This window comes from Myiozetetes cayanensis, unplaced genomic scaffold, assembly GCF_022539395.1.
Source record: "Myiozetetes cayanensis isolate MyiCay16 unplaced genomic scaffold, myiCay2020 scf10, whole genome shotgun sequence".
Taxonomy (NCBI): domain Eukaryota; kingdom Metazoa; phylum Chordata; class Aves; order Passeriformes; family Tyrannidae; genus Myiozetetes; species Myiozetetes cayanensis.
Genome location: NW_026086605.1, coordinates 13,350,682 through 13,367,881, shown reverse-complemented (window position 1 = coordinate 13,367,881; position 17,200 = coordinate 13,350,682). Strand labels below are relative to the sequence as shown.

Below are 17,200 nucleotides of genomic sequence, written 5' to 3'. Positions count from 1 at the left end.
CTGTCCTAGCCCAGACAACAGCCCAGAGCAGCAGACCACATGGGGTCAGGACATGGCACCTTGGGAAACCACCCTCCCCAAAACCATGCAAGATTTTATCTGTAATGCTCTGCCCCTGGTTCTCCAAACAGCCTTTAGGAAAAGGAAATGTTTTTGTGTTTTGATCACCAGCCCAGAGACTGGTTACTGTTTTATTTCTTCTTGAACACCCTGTTACACAGAGAGAGGGCCAGGCAGAGCAGGCTCTTCCCATGTCGCAGCCCCATCCATGCCAGGGTCAGCTGCCCCTCAGGGCACCACTCCATCACTCCAACACACGGCAAAGCCAGGTGGATGCCCACGCTCAGCTTTGGATTCACTTGTTTGGATTCACTTGTCTCTGCCACACAGCTCTATCCACAGCAGCAGTAGAAATGCCCACAGACAGCCCCTTTCACCCCTCCGATGCCCAGAGAGCCAGGGCAAAGCCACGGCAGCTCTCATGTTTCACTTGGCACCGCACCCACGTCCCAGCCGGCATCCCAAATGATGTGAGGAATTATAACAGGGCCACAACACCGTGAAATATTGATGGGATTAGCACGGATCAGCTCTCCCAGCACACATGCTGCACTCGCCTCGAGCCTGGGAGACGGCGACCTGCGTGCACTCAGGTTGCAGCTTAGCGCCCAGGGCAGCAGCGCTGCCAGGTGCTCCCTGCCAGAGACACTTCCCAGCCACTGCCAGCATGCAGCCTTCCTGGAGGGACACAGGGACCCAGTTGGAGCACACAACAACAGGATTCTGGGTGCTTAATGCACAACATCACTGTGCCTCAGGCTCTGCTGGGGATGAAGCATTGTTTGATTTGGTTGTAACTCAGTGCCCATTGTCACCCTAAACCCCAAGGGACCACCACCCTGCCTGCAGCCCCAAAACATGCCAGCTCCCAGGCTCCAGCTCCCCTGCACCCTCTCAAGTTTATCCTGCACAGACAAGACCTTAGGGGATATCCCATACACAGGGGAGTCCTGGCTGAATAGCACCCCTGCCCTCCCCACTGCTCTATGTCCCCCTCCCCACTACTGGGAACCAGGTTTGGTCAGACAGAGGATTTCATTATGGATCACAGAGGTGTAAATACAAACAACTTAGCAGGATCAAATAGCAGTCAGAATTAAATTAGAAATACACTGGCAGGGGTGCACAACACAGGAGCAGCCCATCACAAAGGGCCCAGTTTGGGGCTTGCAGCACCAACAGCGTGTCAGTGCTTATCAAACCAATGAGGTTGACCAGGATCTGCAGCCTTTGGTAGGAAACTGCTTCCCAAGGCAGGCCTGGCTTCTGCTCAGCAGTGCCTGCAGCCTGCCTTTCCCTTGCCCCAAGCAAGAAAAGTGAGATAAAGCCCCAGATCTGCAATTTGGTTTGCCCGCCTCTGTGGGCCGAGAGGCAGCAGGCATCCGACCATTTCAAACTGCTCTCCAGACTGGTCTAAAAGCCAGTTGGGAGTTACAATCACAGCACTCCAGCAGCTGGGGATTTATGAAACCCACAAAAGAGTTGTGAAACTCATGCTAAAGCCGTGCCAGCTCGTACCATGACGAGAGGCGTGTTGTAAAGTTAAAATCACCAGCAGAAAAACGGGTACTTTTCCCTTTTGACATGAGAAAGCAACAAGCAAACCAGCCTTTTTCTGGGCCCCTCCATCCCTCAACTATGCTGTGAGACCTATATCACTGCTTTACCTGCCTCCACGGTAAAAAAGCCCATCAGGGAGCACACCCAGCCCCACACCATGGGGTAAACCTTACTGCTCCCGCACCTGCTATCTCGTCAGTCCCCTTTGCCTGCACCAGGATCAGCCTGTACGGACTCTGGGCCAGCAGCGCTGTGTGGAGTGGAGGAGCAGAAAAGACCTGATGGTGGTGACTGGAGTCCAACAGCACTCGGGGCTTTGCAGCAGCTGAGTACACACTCACCAGGCTTGGCTTTGTTCCTTGAGAGCATCATGGACTCGTCAAGCCAAGCGTGATGCTCCACAGATTAGCCCCAGGGAAAAAAATATTCCAGTGGGCACAGAGCATGAAAGGCTTGGGAGCCTCTTCCCTTCAAGTCATTGAGCAAACTTTCCAAACCACTGTTTCTTCAGGCTGAGAGCCAGCAGGGAAAATTACAATTGCAGAAGAATTTGTCTGAGAAAGTTATAAGGAGATGGAAAAAGATGGGCAGACCAGAACAGCCAGACCATGCTGCAGCCCATCCAGCCTAGGGCTCAGCTTCAGGTAGGGATGGGACTTTTCCCCCCAGCTCAGTACAGCAACAGAGCTGCTGCCTCAACTTCCTGCAAGATCAGATGCTGCATTTCCCCTCAGTAAATGTTTGGCAGTGGAAGTGGGGATGTTTTGCCCAAAGCCATTTGTTGATGAAGGCTGCCAGGTGTCGGCAGCCCCAGCCGCAGAGCCAAGCACGGTGCCAGGGCAGATTTTCTCAAGGGAGAAGCAGCTGAGTCACAGCAGCCTCCGATCCGTTCCCACAAGCCCGGCTGCAAGAGACGCACGGGAGTTCACGGAGGACAGGCGCTCACACAGGGAGCTGGCAGGATTTGGTTTGCTTGTCTGCAAAACTCTCTAAGCCAGTGGAAAGCATCTCCCTGGCTCGGGATCTGTCGGCAGCATGCCCGCAGGGAAGGGCTGGTGAGACTGTGGTAGGGCAGGGTCCTGACCTGCCTTTCAACCAGCAGAGCTGCTTTGGGATGCTCCTGGAAGAATGGGTGTCAAATGCCAGCAGCCACTGGAAATCCCATAGGAGAGTGGAGTTTTGGGGCTCAACATGGGGTCTCGTCCCAGCTCTGGGGCAGGAGCAAGAGTAAGGTGGCTGCAGGGAAGGAAGAGGCACAGACGCAGCTCAGAAGACAGCTAGACATCAGCAACCCCTCTGCCCATCATCCCAGCTGCTCCCAGTACAAGCGAGCGGGCTCCAGCCTGGTCAGGGAGCACAGGGATGTGTCTGTTTCTGCAGTGGGGCACAGTGCCCTGTGTTTTCCCCTGGACGGTAGGTCAGGTCCCTGCCACAAACTGCCTAGAGCAGCAACACACACCCCTGGGGTTGCATGAGGGCTGGGATAAGATTTGTGGCTTTTAAAAGCTGCCCTTTTGGGTGAGCTAATCTGCACCAGCCAGAGCTAAAGCCAGGAAGGTATTATGGCCCCCAGCATCCACCCTCTGGACCAAGCCACCAGCCAGGATCCATGTCCCCAGGACCTTATGGCCCTTTGTGTCCCTGTGCCCAAGTGACTTCTCCCCACCCTGCCTGCTCCAGCCCAAAGCACAGCTGGACCTATGGGCATCGTGCCTCTCCTTCCCAGGCACCAAATGCCAATGCTGCCATCACTGCCACCAAAGAAGAAACAACCCAGCAGTGCAGTAAATAACCCCCCCCACACACAGGCAGAACACTGGCAAGCAGAGCCGGGCGCATCCATCATTCTCACAGTTTTTCTTCAGCTCTGACACTTTGATAGGGGTGAGGGGGTGGGGGAAGGAGAGGAGCTTCCAAAATTTATGAGCTTGGATTTAAAAATACATCTCCTAGAAGCACTGCAAAACCCGGAGATGGCGAAGGCGAGCGGCATAAAAGTCGCCTTCAGGAATGAATGCAAAAGCTATGCCTGCCTCAGAAAGAGGGATCTGGGAGACCTGCACAGTTGATGTCGCAAACTGTGTTCCCATTGGGATCATTTTGCAAGTCACAGCTCTCCGTGCTGTGCATTACAAGTGAAATGAAAGGTAGGAGTAACAAATGATGGGTAAAAATCCCTCCAGCCCAATGGTAACGTCACCCTCAATGCAAACAGGATTTGGACTGTCACCTTCAATCTTCCGGAGTTTCTCCTCTACATTTGTGACCTTGCACTGCTACATGCATAGCCAGTGTCCCAACCCTTTAGAAACAGATCCCCTTTGTGCAAATAAAAGAGCTTGTAGCTGTAAATTTAGCTAAAAACATCTCTGCCACAAGGAATCACGTATCAAATAATAAACCCTAACAAATGTCAGGAAGAACAACCACAATACTGGAGTCCTTGATCTTTAGAGATGGACTGTCTCCCAGCAGGGTGCTGCAGAATGAACAGCTGAAAAATGTTACCCGGTCATTAAAAACATCTAAAAGTAATTTAGCCTGAGTGACAATGATGCTCAAAGCAAGCTGTTTGTCTGCTGAGGTAAAATGAGCTATTTCAAGCTTGCCTTTTGTTGTAGTTTTCTTTTAAAGTCAGAAACAACTGAAAAAAACGCTGAGCTGACAGCCTCACCAGCAGAGCCCTAGTGCTGCAGCAGTGCTGTGGGGAGCATCACCATGGGCTGCCCTGTTCCCCCCTCTCATTGTACTCCCATATTCCCTTGAAGGATGCTCAGAATGGACGGGAAGATGGTCCCTGGGGCCACCACAGCATCTCTGATGAGTTACAGTGCTATTTAGGATGATGGTTTTGCCATGGAAACATATCCCTCCTAACAACAGATCTATCAGCACATGTCCCAAAAGCAGCCCAGCATTCATTACATGGTAATTTTTACTTCCCTGTAATGGAGCCCAGAAACTTATCTTTCCCATGCTTTTCCTTAAAAAAACCCCAACAGAACCAAACAACCCAAATATCTGGGTTAATCCATCGACAGCATGGCATGGGCCCAAGGTTCCTCTAAAAGCTCATTGTAAGCATATTTTTGGTGGGCTCTTTAGATACACAAAGCATTTCAAAGGTCCAATGTTAAATATTTCAGGTGAAACATAACTCTTTTAAGTGCAGCCAGCCTTTCTCTAGAGCTCCAAATCAGTGAAATTTCCCAGCAGCCCTTGGAAATTGATTTGCTTCTTGCTGGTACCTTCTCCCTGTACTGTTCAACTAAGCTAATGTATTCCAAAATCTGCCTTTTTTTTTTTTTCCCCTCACCCTACATAATCAGATTTTGGGAAGCTGCAGTGAGATGCCTTATAAGCAGTTTTTGTCCTTAGGTGTATTCTGAGCAGGCTGCATCCATCACGTCCTGGTGCTTTAGCCCATCTCTGTACAAACAGTATGTTCAAGAGTCAGCTGAATTCCTTTGATTCATGTACCTGCATATCCATATAACTAATTTACCTTTATTAAATATTAAAAAAAAAAAAAAAAAAAAGGAAAGAAGAGGAGCTATTAAGAAGGACAGTGTCAAGGCCAGCAGAGCGAGTGCCAGAGGGCTGGGTTAATGAGTTGCGCGGTTGCTGCTGTCCAAGCGCCCAGGCTGGCTGGAGCCGGGAACTGCCGTCCCAGCAGGACTGACTCACTCCTTCACCGGGCAGAAACACGCTGCAGTGTCCTGCACCCCTCCTTCGTGTAGTCCCTGTGCTCTGGGGTCCATGATTAACTCCTCTTGCTCCAGCCTCCTCCACTGGTATTTTCCACGGGGAGGGGCCCTGCATGTGTTTGGCTTGGGCCAGTCCCCATGCCCAGTCCCAGCTGCATCCCTGCGCTTCGGAGAGAAGGTGAAACTCGAGTACGGATAAATCGATCTGCCCTCACGTCTCACGCAAAGGCCGCGCCGTTCGCTCCCATGGCAGGACAAAGGCATTGCCTCCCCCGCTGCCTGTGCCGGCAAGGTCACCCAGCTGTGCCCTGGCAAGGACATTTCCGAGGCATGAGAGCAGGAAATTGCAAGACACTCATCACGATCGTTTATTCTTGTCATTTCTGACCCTCAGGGTAGGAAGAACATCAGAGCACTGCAGGCACGAAACAACAAGCTTTGTAGGTCATATCAGCGTGTAAAGTACCATTAGGAACCACAACACGAAGCGTGAATAATACTTCCTTTATTCCATCATATACCTCAACGCCCCTTAAATAAATGCAAATGGTTATGTGTGGACGAGGTTTGCACAAGACGCCTGCTCAAGAGCACGGGGCTGAAGCAGAGCTGGAGCAGTAAGTTTGCTCTCTTCCCTAGCATAGGTCAGAACATCCGCAGCACTAACAGGCTTAGTGACAGTCCAAGGCAAAAGAGCCAAGAGAACGCTGTAAATCTTCCTCACACAGATTTATGCTCCATCCATTAAACCAGAACCACAAAACATACGTCCTTCCATGCTACCCCTCCTCTCTCTGAAGGACACCAGGGCAGGAAAAAACTTTGAAGGACTCAAAGCCTGGAAAGGGACCTTCAACACCCAATCAGATCATTTCTGAAAAACCATGAACAGCCAGCCTCCATGCCTTAAATCCTGAAATCCTTTCAGCAAATAATGACCTCGACTGCTAAAAATTATCAGATAACGAAAAGGCAGGGAGAGATGTGCACTGAGTCATTGCCCCTCAAGCGCTCGAACTCCCTTTGGTCTCAGCTGGAGCGGGGTGAGGTTGCCCCCAAGAGGCAAATCTGACACAGCAAGTAGAGGCAAAAATGCTGAATTCTGCTCTAGAGGTACCAACCACATAGAAAAGACTTTGTTTAAAAAGTCGCCTCATCTGCTCTTATTTGTACTTCTCTCCAGCTGCAAACATCTATGGATGGGGTGGGAGGGGAGAGGAAGGAGGTCAGCTTTGGCATGTGGTTGGCTGTGTTCTGCTGGAGCTCCCGAACCACACAACTCATTCTCCTAGTCTTGCTCACAGAGTCATTAGAAAGATCAAAAAATATCGCTGAGTTCTCTTCAGCCACATGAGATACTGGATCACATACACCCCACTAGGCTCCTTCAGAGCAAGGGCTGGCACCACCTTCAACAGCAACTTCTGTCTCAGGAGTGGAAGGAGAGACACAACTGTGGACACGACAGACAATTTGGAAACTATGGGATGACATGAAATCCCTCAGCTGTTCACATAAAGCATACAGGCAGCACACCACGCTGGACCAAAGTCCTAGCACCTTGCAGGGCGTGCAGGAGCAGGATGGACATCTGGGATATCTCCCCAGCACACGCTCCACCCTCCAGGGATCAGCAGCCTGAAGCCTTCTCAGCCAGGCAGAGCTGCTTTCATTTCATAGACTCTGTGCATTTTTCTGCCACAAAATGTTCTTTGAACCTCTAAGCTTTTAGCATCCACAACATCCTGAGGCAAGCAGATCCCCAGTTCCTGTCTCCTTTTGTTTGCTTTGAGCTTTCTTGCTAATAAAAGAACTATGGAGTCTGAAGCCATATTACAGAGAGCCATTGAATAACTTCTCCTTATTTGCCCTTTTTCAGGCCATTTAATTGTCAAGCTCTCCATCTTACATTCCAACATTACAACTATTCCCGAGAGACGCAGCCAACTTAGGGTCACTGCAATTTATTTCTGTCCTTTACGCACACATACAGACACCCCCACTCTCACAAAGGGATAAACTGGTGATATAACCTGAGATTTAACCATTCCCATAGCTGCTTTTCAAGAGGACACAGTTTAAATACCCCAGCTGAGATGTACCCAGGGTACTCACTGCTCCTGCACCGGGCTCCTCGTGGTTCCCCCTGTCCCGCTGCCCTGCTCAGCCGGAGAACATTCCTGCATCCCCAGCACGAGCCCCTGCCGCAGCACCTCAGCTTACTGTCAGCTCCAAAGTGGAAGCGTCATCTCCAAAATTACTGTTGCGCTGGCTCCTGCCAGACTCTTAATTAGAGGAAGGCTGACACAGTTTCTCAGCAAACGGCGTTCGCATACTGCAGGGAAAAACAGAATGAGGACAAGAGGAAAAATGGGCTAATAAGAGAAAATCAAGTGGAGAGAAAAACATGTTGTGCTGTGCAAAGCTTACCATAACAATGCTGGAGCCTAAAATACAGGGGGGAAAAAAATGGGTTAGTACACATGGGAGGCAGGCAATGCTCCACAAATGTGGAGGAGAGCTGACATGCAGTGCCAGCATCTCGTCATCCTCACCTGGCAGGCCTATCCCCGCAGCCTGGCTTAGGGCAAATGGGACAGTCTCAGTTTCCAGCAAGCAGATCCATCTGTCTGAGAGCCTGAATGATGCTGTCTGAGGAGCCTGTGGCTGCCCTGCATGATTTACACTGCCTTTATAGAAGCCAGCAGTGTCAATAAAGCACGAAACAACGCCTAGCCACCCTCTCCCCACCGCTGTGCCTGGCAGCTTTAAGCTATTGTTTTTATTCCAGCTGCAGCCTGTTGGTCAGTCTGGAGAGGAAAGGGACCCTCTGCTCCTGCCTCTTCTCCAAGCAGGTTTCGAGAGGAGAGCCTGAGACCCAGAGGCACAGCCACGGAGCCTGCATGCCAAGCCCCAGCTCGCAGCACTCACTGCTCAGGTGGAGGACTCCCCTCGTAGCACAAAAGCAGAATAAATCCATTTACCCTTTCTGCTCTTCTCTGCAAGAGGGAAGGAACATCACTCACCTGGCTTCAGGCAGCTGCAGCCACAAATGCAAACGCAAATGGAAGCATTGGGAGGAGGGTTTGTAAAAATGGCCCCTTTATCCACCCTAACATACCATACAGGCCAAACCTGCCTTGAAAAGCTTTAGGTTTCCCTCCAGGCTGATGGCAACGTTGCCTTGATGACAACGAATTCCAGTGGAGTTTCCATCCCCTCCCCTATGACCTCCCTACAAGGAACTGGGAGGCGTCAGGAAAGCTGAAGGAGGTGAAACATTAGCAGCAGCTCACCACACAAAGACAGGGGAGACATTCAAAAAAGTACAACATCCGAACGCCACTTAAAAGCAGCCTGAAAATATTGGGACTGGCTTTCAACATCCAGACCAAAATATCAAGATGGAAAGATGCAAATGTTTTTCTTCTCTCACCACCCAGCCCTACTTTTGATACCAGATAAAACACTCCCTTTCAAATTCCTGACTGCAAAGGCGAGGAAGCACTGGCTGAAAAAAGCATCAGTTAGGCAAAACTAAAAGCATCTCCACAAGGAGAAGCCCTTCGAGGAATTTACTTTCTCTAGGATCCTCCCCATCAGCAGCCCACGCCATTCTCCAGCACTGAAAGCCCTTTTCAACACGAGATAAGAAGAGGCCCAGCAGTAAAGCTGGCAAAACATCCACAAGGCAAAACATGAAGGTATTTGACAGCCTGGGGGGAAGATGGGAAAATGGCATTTGAACATCACTGAGGGCACTCTGATAAGTTAAACCAGAAGGAATGAGCTAAATCCACTAATGATTGTCTGACCTCTCTGAGCAGATCCTTGGGAACTCCAAGGGATCCCCTCAGCAGTGGCCCAGGGTCCTAAAAGCTAATCAAGCCTCTTCTCTGCCCCATGTCAGCCAGTCCCAAGAGTCCCCTTTTCTCTATTTCAGGATGCAGGAAAAAGCACTAGTATGTCAGTAATAAAAGCTGCCTCTCTGGCAGAGTGCAGTGTTTCCCACGGGGGAACCTTGGGCAAGAAGTTTTCCAAGAGCTCATAAACCCAAAGAATCAGACCCCAGAAAAATTAGGAGGGTCATCTCCAGCAGCACTCTTTCTGATATGCCCTTTCCAGTGAAACAAAAAGTCACACAAACATTAGAAGCCAATGGAAGGCAAACAAACAAAAAACCAAAATACAACCCCAATGCCAGGGATACTACGCTATACACGCATTTCTCCTGGGAAAGAAAACAAACATACAAGACCAGTGTTAGTACTGTAGCTGTAGTATTCCTGCTAGGGACAGGGTCAGCAGAAGAACCCGACTACCTGGAAGTAGTTGCTTGGATCCCCATGAGACAGCAAAGCCTCTCTCACAGCCCACGTGCCTGAGTGTCGGCCCACAGGCACCCAGACCTGACTGCTGGACAGTGCTGAGCACAGGCACCTTTAACCGAGACAGACCTGGCTTGTCTGTGCTCAGAAAATTAACACTGCAGTATCCATCCCTCAGTATTAAAAGATGGTCTTTTTTCCCCACGGAAATGCGACCTCTAAAATGCCCTCACAGCAATCTAACCAGATGCTTCACCAATAATAACACCACACTTCAGGTGTTTGCTCCAGTCACCTGCTTTTCCCAAAGACACCCTCAACTAAATCATCAGCTTGAAGGACTTCAGAGAGTTCCTGCAGCCACTGCATCAATGAAGTGTCCTACTGACCTTCAGCCAGACCTACCTGCAAGTCATTAATCACCTCTGAAATCCCCATCCATTACCAAGTTCCACAACAGGAACAGTGAGAATATGAGATGCACAAATAGTTTCACTGGCAGGTTTCTTTTAAAACTTTAAAACCAGAAGTGTTTATTTTAAGCCACAGAGAAGCTTGTGAGAAAATAAAAATTAAAAAAAAAAAAAAAAAGGCAAAGGGCTACAAACGTTTATTTTTATAATCAGCCTTTAATGTTTTCTGTGATTACTGATAAAGTGCACCTACTTCCACATGAAATGAGATTACATGGCTCCTAATACAGCCAACATAGTATCAAAAGATAGATCTCAGTGCAAAATGCTTATCTGTGAGACAAACAAAGCAGTCAAGACCTTTATTGTGCTAACAGCCTTTTCCAATGCGTGTAACTTCTGGCTGGGGGCTAACAAATGAGTTGGTAAACTTGCTGCCCTTGTGTTTTGCCATTTCATTGCCAGGAGTCCCTTGTAAAGACTCCGTAGTGATGCTTTGGGATCATCTCTGTAAGGATTCTCATGTGTCCTAATTCAACCCATGTCTAGTCTTCAGCAACCAGAGAATTACTTCTCAGCTATGAAACAGATGGAAGAGAAGTCCAGACAAAGTAGGAGGGGGAAAGAGAGGGAAAATGCTAGAATATATAAACGTATCCATGGCCATTAAGCACAAAAACACAGGATTTGCTGAGCTGAGAATGATTTCAAGACTGTCTCCATTTATAGTAAGTTAATCAGCTGTGAACCCTAGAATTGTAACATGTGCCCTAAGACCAAAATAGGACCTGCAGCCATCTTTTTGTGAAACAGAGCTGAGGAATACCCATTTCGTCCAGGGACATTTAATTACAAAGGCATGTCTGGTTTTATTTTTTCATTGTTCTGTTAAATAAAAGTAAATATCAAAGTTGTTATTTTATGTGGAAAAAAAAACCTCAGCAGTTTCAATGTGCTTTGAACTGCAGTACAAAAGCTGTTCATCTAAACCCCTCCCCTTTCCTTCTCCAAAATATACAGGACAGCAACATCAACTTTACATGGTAAGAAAATATATACACATTAAACACAGTAAACATTCTGCATTTTTTAAACTTTATACAACGTTAGTGGAAAAAAATATGTTAATAAAATTACATATGATATATTCATATGATATATTCAACAAAGTAACTGCTACAAGAGGGAAGGCAGATAAGCTATCAAAGGCAGAGCAAGAGATGGCACTGACACAACTATATAACACTTGAAATGAAAGACTAAACACGTATTATATTTGCAAATTTATACTAAATTTCCTATATGACATGCCCATTCCTTTACATAAATTATACATAAAGAAATTTGAAGGTTTTGTGGTTGGCAGGGTTTTTTTAGCCTTATTTTACATTCTTACCATAGGGAATTTATCATACAAGACAGGGTAATCTCCAAGAATTAAAAGGAAACAGTATTATAAAATGCACATGGTGATGTTATTAAAAATCTTGCTAAGGGAATCTGAGTTAGTGCTTCTACTCAATACCCTAACTTTCTCTTCTTATATACATCCATCCTATAAATAAACCACAGTGTAAGATTTAAATGATAGCATTTGCACAGAGAGCACAAAAGCAAATCATATCTTCCTTCCATTATTCCACAAACAGCTTCCATTATTTCATAAACGCTCCTGAAGCTTTGAGCACATATTGTGTGTGCAGCAGGACTTCACACCAAGGAATTTAGACATCATATGGCTTTCACAGTTTTTACACGGGTGAGCCAAATGCTCATCTCAAATCTCCACTGAGCTGATATTTTAGGATTAGTATTTTCGCCATTAATAGGAAGTGAAGTCAGATACACTAGTGGTGTAATAAGATCTCATTTATATCTCAGTCTTATAGAAACACTTCTGTGTGGTCACATTCACTGCATAAATTTATGCCTGAAGATGAGAAAGGTAAGTTAAAATGGATACTTCACTGTAGCAAATGTCATTTGTTCTTTGATAAAACACAGCCAGAGGAAACGAGTTTCCACTTGAACTCTTTGGACACAACCACTCTGAGTTCTGTTTATATCCTCAAGTGAACAAAAGAGCTGTCACTTGGTTCACGTGCAACTGCTGTATTTTGTGTTTTTAAGAGACACTGGATGTTCATACCAATTCTGCCTTGCAGATTAGCACGACTCAGCCCAGTTCCGAACCACTTCCTCACCTCAGGGGAGGTCTAACGCTCTTTCTGAACTCACATTCCATATCACAGGGCAGTTCTTTCCCAGACAACCTAAAACAATGCTTGCAGGTATGTGCTGGCAAGAAAATTAATACATGCTGTTTTCAAATATGTCTTGTGATTAACAATGAAAACAAGAAAACTTCCCTCAGCTTTCAACATGGTAAAATATTTCTAGCCAATTTTGAGAAGGCTACAGAAATGGATGTGGGTTTTTTTCAGTTTACCCACATTAATTTTTCAGAAGTAGAGCATCTGTAGTAAGAGCCAATGTTAACCAAATTAGATCCTCATGTTTCTAGTATCTGTCTGAATCAAGTTCAAATTCTAACTCAGGTGACTGATTTCTTCTGTTCCAAACAAGGTGAAGCTTCATTCACTTTGCATCTTCCTTGGTTTCAGAGTTTTTCGTTATTTTCCCTGAACTAGGAAAGATTTCATGAATCTGGCTCCCAGAAGTCATGCAGTTTTCCCTAAAGAGTAAAAACAAATCAGTACACAAGTCAGAAAACCAATGTCAGAAGAAAAGAGTAGACTAGGCAGGTGCTTAGCTTGGGAGCACCACATTGTGTTGCAAGGCCCTAGAATTTTATTCTGACACACTTGCCAATTTCCCATATGAGAATCAACCCCTGATATCTCTGAAAAACCAGCTCTGAAAGAGCTGCATCATTATCGACTTTCATCAATTGCTAAGCAGGTTCTGCAGCCATGAGTTACACTATCATTCCCTCCTCCTCTATAATAAAAAATATCACACACAATACACACAACGTATTTTTTTGCACATTTTTGCGAGTCTTTACAGACAAATGGTTGATTACACAGTTTTTAACTGCAATCAATACTAAGCATATAAGCACCATTTAAATTTTATGTAAATTATACCCTCATTACTGGAAAGCTAAGCTTTTCCAAGACACATAGCTTTATGCTTCAAGACAGGACTCAAACAGTTGGTCTGATCACATTACAATAGAAACCTTAGAAGCCAAGGCTGGAGGAAATGGCTCTGAGCTCTAGGTATCACTAGAAATCATCCATCTATTTCACCAAGGCCAGCTAGATGTCAGGAAGGCAAATATTTTGGAGAGACTTATCGTGGCATTATTTACTACTGCATGCTTCTACGAAGCATGAAAGGCTTTGCCTAATCATTGCATTAAATTTTACACATTCAGAAGGGAAGGGGTTATCAAAAGCCCTTAAACATATGCGGATAGAAACCCTGGACTCAAGTAGTCTTGAAGCCACACGCTGCCAGACCACAGCAGGAAGTGCATCACTTCATTCCTGCCCCAATGTCCTTTCTGAAGCATCTGTTAATAACTGTAATCAGAGACAGGCCCTATGACTCGATTCAGTACTAGCATTTCACTGTATTACGTACACATTTACAAAAGTGTCACTTTTAAGGGTGAAGATGACATCTTGGTTTTACTGAAGCCGGCAAAGTAAGAATTTTAATTAAAATCTATTCTAATATATGTCAGTGTATTCCACAGCCATGCCACTTATGAAGGGAAAAAAAAAAGCAATCTCTTCAAAAAAACATGCTATTTTCAAGTGGTAAAAAAATGAGTTAAATGCACTCCACAATGTGGGAAGAGAGAAAAAGGTTTCATTACAGTACCTGAGTAAGCCGAGTGGTTTGTATCACATCCTGCCATTTGGTATGTATCCTAGCAGCTAAGTCTTTTACCTGCAAATTCAGATTGGTTAGTTCAGCCATTTATGTTAAAAAAAGCCCAAATCATACCCTTTGTTTCCCCACCAGCCTCAAACTCATAAAACCCCAGATAACCCAACATCCAAGGTTTACTGGAAGGGAACAACTTTACTGGCACAATGTATCACTACCTCAACTTCAGGTCCCTGTAATTTGGGACTCTGAATTCAAAGTCATGTACTCCACACAAACACATTAGAGGCACATGAGTCCCCATGCTAAATGTCTGGAATCACCATGCAAACCTCTGCCCTCCAAACATCATCTCATCTTTGCATAACTGAGGTTTGTTACACCAGTCTGACTGTGCCTAGAACTGCAATCACAAAAGCCAACAATGCAGCACTGGCTGCTTCTGAAACAAATTCTGTATACATAAACTGTGCTTTTTCATAGCCAATCACAAGCAGGTGTTCAATCCAGGCCATTCACACTGAGATATGCTTCATATGCTGTGTAAAAACCCAGCACAGTGCTATCCTCTGGAAGTTACTGTCCTATTACATAAACGAGGTGATGGAGAAAACCTGAGTAAGATTTTCCTCTCCCAATGCAAGGGCAAAGAGAAACAAAAGTGAAAGTGGCCAGAGTCACAACAATCCAAGGCGAGAGTAATTAACTTGTTAAAAGGATCCATGCTCGACTAAGCTGGCTGAATAAGAAAAAAAGAATCTTCTTGAGAGGTAAGGAAGCACACAACTGCACAGGTCTGATTTAAAGCTGCAGAAGCCAAGGGTTTTCAAAGCTGAGGCTGAACACTTCATCACTGAGCTGATTTATTTGTTTTGCTAGGACAGCATGCAAAGCATGAAGGTCACAAAATTAGGACTACCACTAGTAAGCCCCGCGCCACAAAGCAAACAAAAGGCAATTGTCCAAGCTCGATGCTGCGTCACATACACTGTTGGCTCAAAGCCACAACGTTTTTAATTAACTCATTCATTTGAAAGATAAAATAGAGACTCATGAAAGATAGGCTACTTTTTCAGTCCTCTGTTATCCTGCCCTGCATGTAGGCTCTGCTCTTCCAATTAGAATGAGCTATCAGTGACTGCCACAGAAAGAAATAGAGCAACTCTGTAGGCCTAGAAGTTGAGATGCCTGGTTAAAAGAAAGACAAGCTCATATTTTACAGCTGTTAAGAGTCCTGTTGTTCCCAAAAGGAATGTTTTCAGTGAATTAAAATGGGCATTTATTTAGCACATGCAAAGACATAGTGCAGATAGAAGAAAACAGAAAAAAACCCAAACCCATGAGGAACTCCTGGAATTTCCAGGGCTGGGATGAGGCAACAAGCATCACAAACACTAAAAAACATGCAAACCCAGACCAAAACAAAATATATCAACTTCTGTGTCTTACCTTAGATCGATAAAACAGCCTTGCATCTTCCCTAATATCACCTTTTACGTACCTATCTAAGGCACGACAGAGCTTCAGTATGTGTTGCTAAATAAAGATAAAAGCGTACAGCTATTAAATCCTCCATGTCAATACTAAAAGTTTTATTCAAATATTATATGAATTTCAAAAATTATATGCTTTGGTTTGATTTTTTTCTCAGAAATACACAGGAAGGAAAGGGAAAAGAAAGAAAACAAGATCACACAATCCTCTGTCAGTTGCTCGTGTGCACCTGGTAAACCAGGTCTAAGTGTTTTTAAAAATAATTTCAAAGTACAGCAGAGCTATACATCACAAATTTTTTAAGTTTTTTAGCTAATTTGCAAATCCTTTCTGTCCCCAAAGTAGCAAACACAGTGCGGTGCCATTCACATCTTTTATCAGCAAAAAAATTTCTGAAGCTACAATAGCTAAAAATAACCTTTTCAGTAATGATGACTCAGGTAATTTCTTTTGTAGGAATTGGCTGAGCAGGTAAAATATATCCAAGGCTTATGTGCTGATCTGTTATTTGTCTCTAAATTTTTGATTACTTTAATAAAGCAGTTATTATTATATCATAATCTCCTGATGATGACTCCCAAGGTCTTCCACATTCTGTTAATTTCTTCATAAAGTTCCTGGTTTCAGTCTCTCACTGAACAGCTGCAAAGAGTCTCCGCTCTGCAGAACAGGTGAGACACGCTGAAATTCTATTTATAAACATGTGCTGGTGTCTCAAGGCCACCACAATTTACCCCATCTAACTGGAGGAGGACCAGGATTGAAATAGCTAGATTGATTTTACACAAGTCTAGCCCACACAAAATTCAGCCACACCCCTCTGGCCACCTGCAAACTAACAGGTCAGTGAATAATAGACTCTCTTCATTAAGAAATGGAGACATTAAAAAAAAAATCTCAAAAAGATCAAGTCCTCCACAAATCTAAGCAGCTGAGACACTTAAGCCTCCAAATGTAACAAACATTACTGCTTTACTTCTCTCAAACAGTTCATATGACACATTTCTTAAAAGCCAAGAGTGATTCCACAGGACAGAAGGTTTACACAAACACCTTGCACCTCCCAGCAAGTGGTCACAGAAATCTGAACAGGATTACTGAGAGGCTAAGCAGAAGGCATTACTTAACAGATGTTCACATCACACAGCACAAAGGAACTACCTACAGAGAAGAGCTACAGTCCTAGCTTTCACTTGCTGCATGGCTGCACTCCAGCACAGAAAACTGTAATGTGTTTGAACACATTTTACCAGCTATTTTTAAAGTGTTTTTTTTTCTAGATTGAAAAATTTCAATCCTACTTCAAAAGTTGTTAGGATCATTTGACTTCTTAGAATTTCTGTGTGGAGTTAATCTCTAGATATTTTCTGAGAACGATTAACACAATAAATGCCTGCTCATCCACAGCATTATGTTTTGAGGTAATTCTATTCACAAAAACACAGAAGAGGTTTCTTTCTCTGCAGTAAGCCCAGGCAAGCTCTTCTGCATTTACCTTGCCTCAGAACAAAAGTTTCCCCCAGTGCTATTATCCACGGTGATCACATGATAGCTCTTACCAAAACAGACCAAGTGTGCATGATAAACAGTCTTTTAAAATCTAAAGGTCTAGCCACTGAAGTTACTTACCCGTTGATCAGAATTTACAACATCAAAGAAACTGGCTTCACTGACTAGATGAAGGAGGACGTAGATTAAGTAGTATGCCTGGAGAGAAATCAAAAGAGCTTTAGCAGTCAAAGCACCATTATAGCTCTTCACATCTAGAAACAGC

At 45.2% G+C, this 17,200-nt stretch overlaps 2 protein-coding genes across 8 annotated transcripts in view; both read right to left on the bottom strand.

Annotated features, from left to right (window-relative positions):
- The window catches only part of SEMA4G (semaphorin 4G), a 29,898-nt gene extending 22,091 nt beyond the window's left edge, over positions 1-7,807 (bottom strand). For 2 of the 4 annotated variants that reach the window (XM_050334807.1, XM_050334798.1), the window contains exon 1: positions 7,551-7,660. The gene's annotated coding sequence lies outside the window, so the exon portion shown is untranslated. Of the gene's footprint in view, positions 1-7,442; positions 7,700-7,757 lie in introns of those variants that run through there. The other 2 variants (XM_050334774.1, XM_050334782.1) reach the window with 2 other exon arrangements.
- Positions 7,808-10,264: 2,457 nt separating this feature from the next.
- Positions 10,265-17,200, bottom strand: part of SLF2 (SMC5-SMC6 complex localization factor 2) — a 30,077-nt gene continuing 23,141 nt past the window's right edge. For all 4 annotated transcript variants that reach the window (XM_050339218.1, XM_050339225.1, XM_050339232.1 and 1 more), the window contains 4 exons: positions 17,056-17,133; positions 15,382-15,468; positions 13,924-13,992; positions 10,265-12,763 (listed from right to left, as the gene is read on the bottom strand). In XM_050339218.1, the coding sequence (XP_050195175.1) occupies positions 12,728-12,763; positions 13,924-13,992; positions 15,382-15,468; positions 17,056-17,133 (270 nt within the window). In that variant the 3' untranslated portion in view covers positions 10,265-12,727. The remainder of the gene's footprint in view (positions 12,764-13,923; positions 13,993-15,381; positions 15,469-17,055; positions 17,134-17,200) is intronic.